Genomic DNA, 3030 nt, shown 5'->3' on the forward strand with positions numbered 1-3030 from the left:
GTTTATTAAAAAAGCAAAGCTTTTAAAAAATTAGAAAATATAACATATTAAAAATTATATTAAAAAAACATATTTATTAGTTATATATATATAGAAGTATAATTTGAACTTATGCATTACATGAAGTCTTAGGAACAAGTTATATCAAATAGTCAAAAATAAATATCAAGTAAAACTAATAATAAATATATTTAAAATAAAAAATAAAAAATATTTAATAGATTGTGATAATTAATATTGATTAGACATGTGTGAGGTGGAAGATAAAATGATTGAAAAAATAAAATCTTATCAAGTTGTCACATATGTGGAAAAGATAAAATTATAATTAATACATTCATGCAAGATGAAGTGTTAGAAAATATTTATATTTTTTGTTGAAGATCAAAAATAGTATGGACCAATAGAATGGATGAAAAATATGATTTATAAAATAATGAAAAATTAGAAAAAGATATAAACATTTAAAATCTGATATAATCTTTTAAATTCTTAGATTTGATTGGTTAGTGTTAATATTCCTACATTGGGAGGAACTAAAAACCTTGAATAAATGGAAGAGTCTAATTCCAATTATAATAGATAGAATATATTTAATTTTGAGAGCACTATTATTTCAACATAATGAAGATGTGTAGATATATCTTAATTAACTTTATTCCATTTAAATTCGTTGAGGAATCTTCCTTTGAGAGTTGTCCAAAATTGACCAGCCAACATATTCCGAACTTGAACGCATCCAGAACGTTCCCGCCTTGTTCGAAACGGCACTAGAAACTACGCGGTGGTTTACACGACGTCTCTCTCTCTCTCGCTCTCGAGTATAAATAGGCTTCTCGGTTCTTCCCAGCTCCACATTCTAAATTTGCGTTTTTAATTTATGCGATTCGCTGAACAAGAGTCTAATAGTAGCACTTTGAATCAGTTTCTGTTGAGGCAATTTAATTGACAGGTTTTGAGTTGGAGAAAGCAAAGCAGTTCATAATGCAGATATTCGTGAAGACATTGACAGGCAAGACCATCACCTTGGAGGTGGAAAGCTCTGATACCATCGACAATGTCAAAGCCAAAATTCAGGACAAGGAGGGCATTCCTCCCGATCAGCAGCGCCTCATCTTTGCCGGGAAGCAGTTGGAGGATGGGCGTACGCTTGCTGATTACAACATCCAGAAAGAGTCCACTCTTCACCTCGTTCTCCGTCTCAGGGGGGGTATGCAGATCTTCGTCAAAACCCTCACCGGCAAGACTATTACTCTTGAGGTGGAGAGTTCAGACACCATTGACAACGTCAAGGCCAAGATTCAGGACAAGGAGGGAATTCCCCCTGATCAGCAGCGATTGATCTTTGCAGGCAAACAGCTTGAGGACGGCAGAACTCTTGCCGACTACAACATCCAGAAGGAATCTACGCTTCACCTTGTGCTTCGCCTCGGGCGGAATGCAGATCTTTGTGAAGACGTTGACAGGCAAGACCATTACCCTGGAGGTGGAGAGCTCTGACATCATTGACAATGTGAAGGCTAAGATTCAAGATAAGGAGGGTATTCCCCCGGATCAGCAACGCCTCATATTCGCTGGTAAACAGTTGGAGGACGGCAGAACTCTCGCCGACTACAACATCCAGAGGAATCTACGCTTCACCTGGTTCTCCGTCTGAGGGGTGGGATGCAGATCTTTGTTAAAACTCTAACCGGCAAGACCATTACTCTGGAGGTGGAGAGCTCTGACACCATCGACAACGTCAAGGCCAAAATTCAAGACAAGGAGGGCATTCCCCCGGATCAGCAGCGCCTGATCTTTGCTGGGAAGCAGTTGGAGGATGACCGAACTCTGGCCGATTACAACATTCAGAAGGAGTCTACCCTTCACCTTGTCCTGCGACTGCGTGACGGGATGCAGATCTTTGTGAAAACCCTTACTGGCAAAACCATCACTTTGGAAGTGGAGAGCTCAGATACTATTGATAATGTGAAGGCGAAGATCCAAGATAAGGAGGGCATTCCTCCCGATCAACAGCGCCTGATCTTCGCTGGGAAGCAGTTGGAGGATGGCCGAACTCTGGCCGATTACAACATTCAGAAGGAATCCACTCTTCACCTTGTCCTGCGACTGCGTGGAGGATTTTAAACCTATATTTCCGTTTCTGTTTAATTTGTACCTTTCAAATATGTTGCAAGCTTTCTTTGACCAAATAAGTAAATCTCTCTTGTCTTAGTTGGCAATTTGCCCTGTGAAAGAAAGAAGTTATTATAGTTATTTTACAATGTAATACTGTTCTCAGATTTCACAGAATTACTATCGGCACCTTAAATTTCTGGAACTCATGGTTTGGTATTTTGAGAATTGCGCAACTGAATCTGGGCTTACTGCTCTTTAAATTTTTATTCAATTGTGATTGCAGATTCTAGTATAATGAAATAACCCCAATGGATTATCGACTCTTTAAGCACCAAAAATCTTAAACTTCAAGGGTTTGACATTTTGTCAAACAGTTAGCCAACAAGCTCTGATACCACTGAAATAACCCTGACAGGTTATTACTTCTTCCAACACCGGAAATTCTGACCCTTACTATGATTTCCACTAAAACAATACTAAACTTCGGAAAGTTATCAAATATTTGCAAACACAAAAATGATGATACCAAAACTCACCCGTTGGACTAATGGAACTAATTCAACAGGAAGAAGAATTTTTATTTAGAATAGACCTGAAACTCGAGCTATATCCTTTCTTGAATGGGGAATGTCTATTTTATTATCTTGGGCAGAAGAATCATAAGAATGCTTATCTCCTGAAACAGAATCCTGATGGCTTGCATCCCTTTTTAGTGTTCAGAAACCGACCACCATTCCCCCTTGCTCGTCGGAGAGCATGGAGATGTCGTGACTCATGAAGATATGGCTGAACGTGTGATAGCACTCAACTTCTTATCTTTGTCTCCTCACGTTGATGGCAAAATGTTTCATTATAGTCAAATGGCGCACGGTATCAACCAATATGGGAATTGCAGGCCTCTGGTGAAGGTCG

The 3030-nt window shown here is 38.8% G+C and overlaps 1 protein-coding gene across 1 annotated transcript; it reads left to right on the forward strand.

The window, feature by feature from the left end:
* Positions 1–843: 843 nt before the first annotated feature.
* Positions 844–2320, forward strand: LOC149562350 (polyubiquitin-like). Its single transcript, XM_089825872.1, has 2 exons — positions 844–1416; positions 1642–2320. The coding sequence occupies exons 1-2, from the start codon at positions 985–987 to the stop codon at positions 2125–2127; spliced, it is 918 nt and encodes a 305-aa protein (XP_089681998.1). The 5' UTR covers positions 844–984; the 3' UTR covers positions 2128–2320.
* The last annotated feature ends 710 nt before the right edge of the window (positions 2321–3030 follow it).

This window comes from Cupressus sempervirens, chromosome 4, assembly GCF_028749045.1.
Source record: "Cupressus sempervirens isolate cs-2001-9-10 chromosome 4, ASM2874904v1, whole genome shotgun sequence".
NCBI lineage: Eukaryota > Viridiplantae > Streptophyta > Pinopsida > Cupressales > Cupressaceae > Cupressus > Cupressus sempervirens.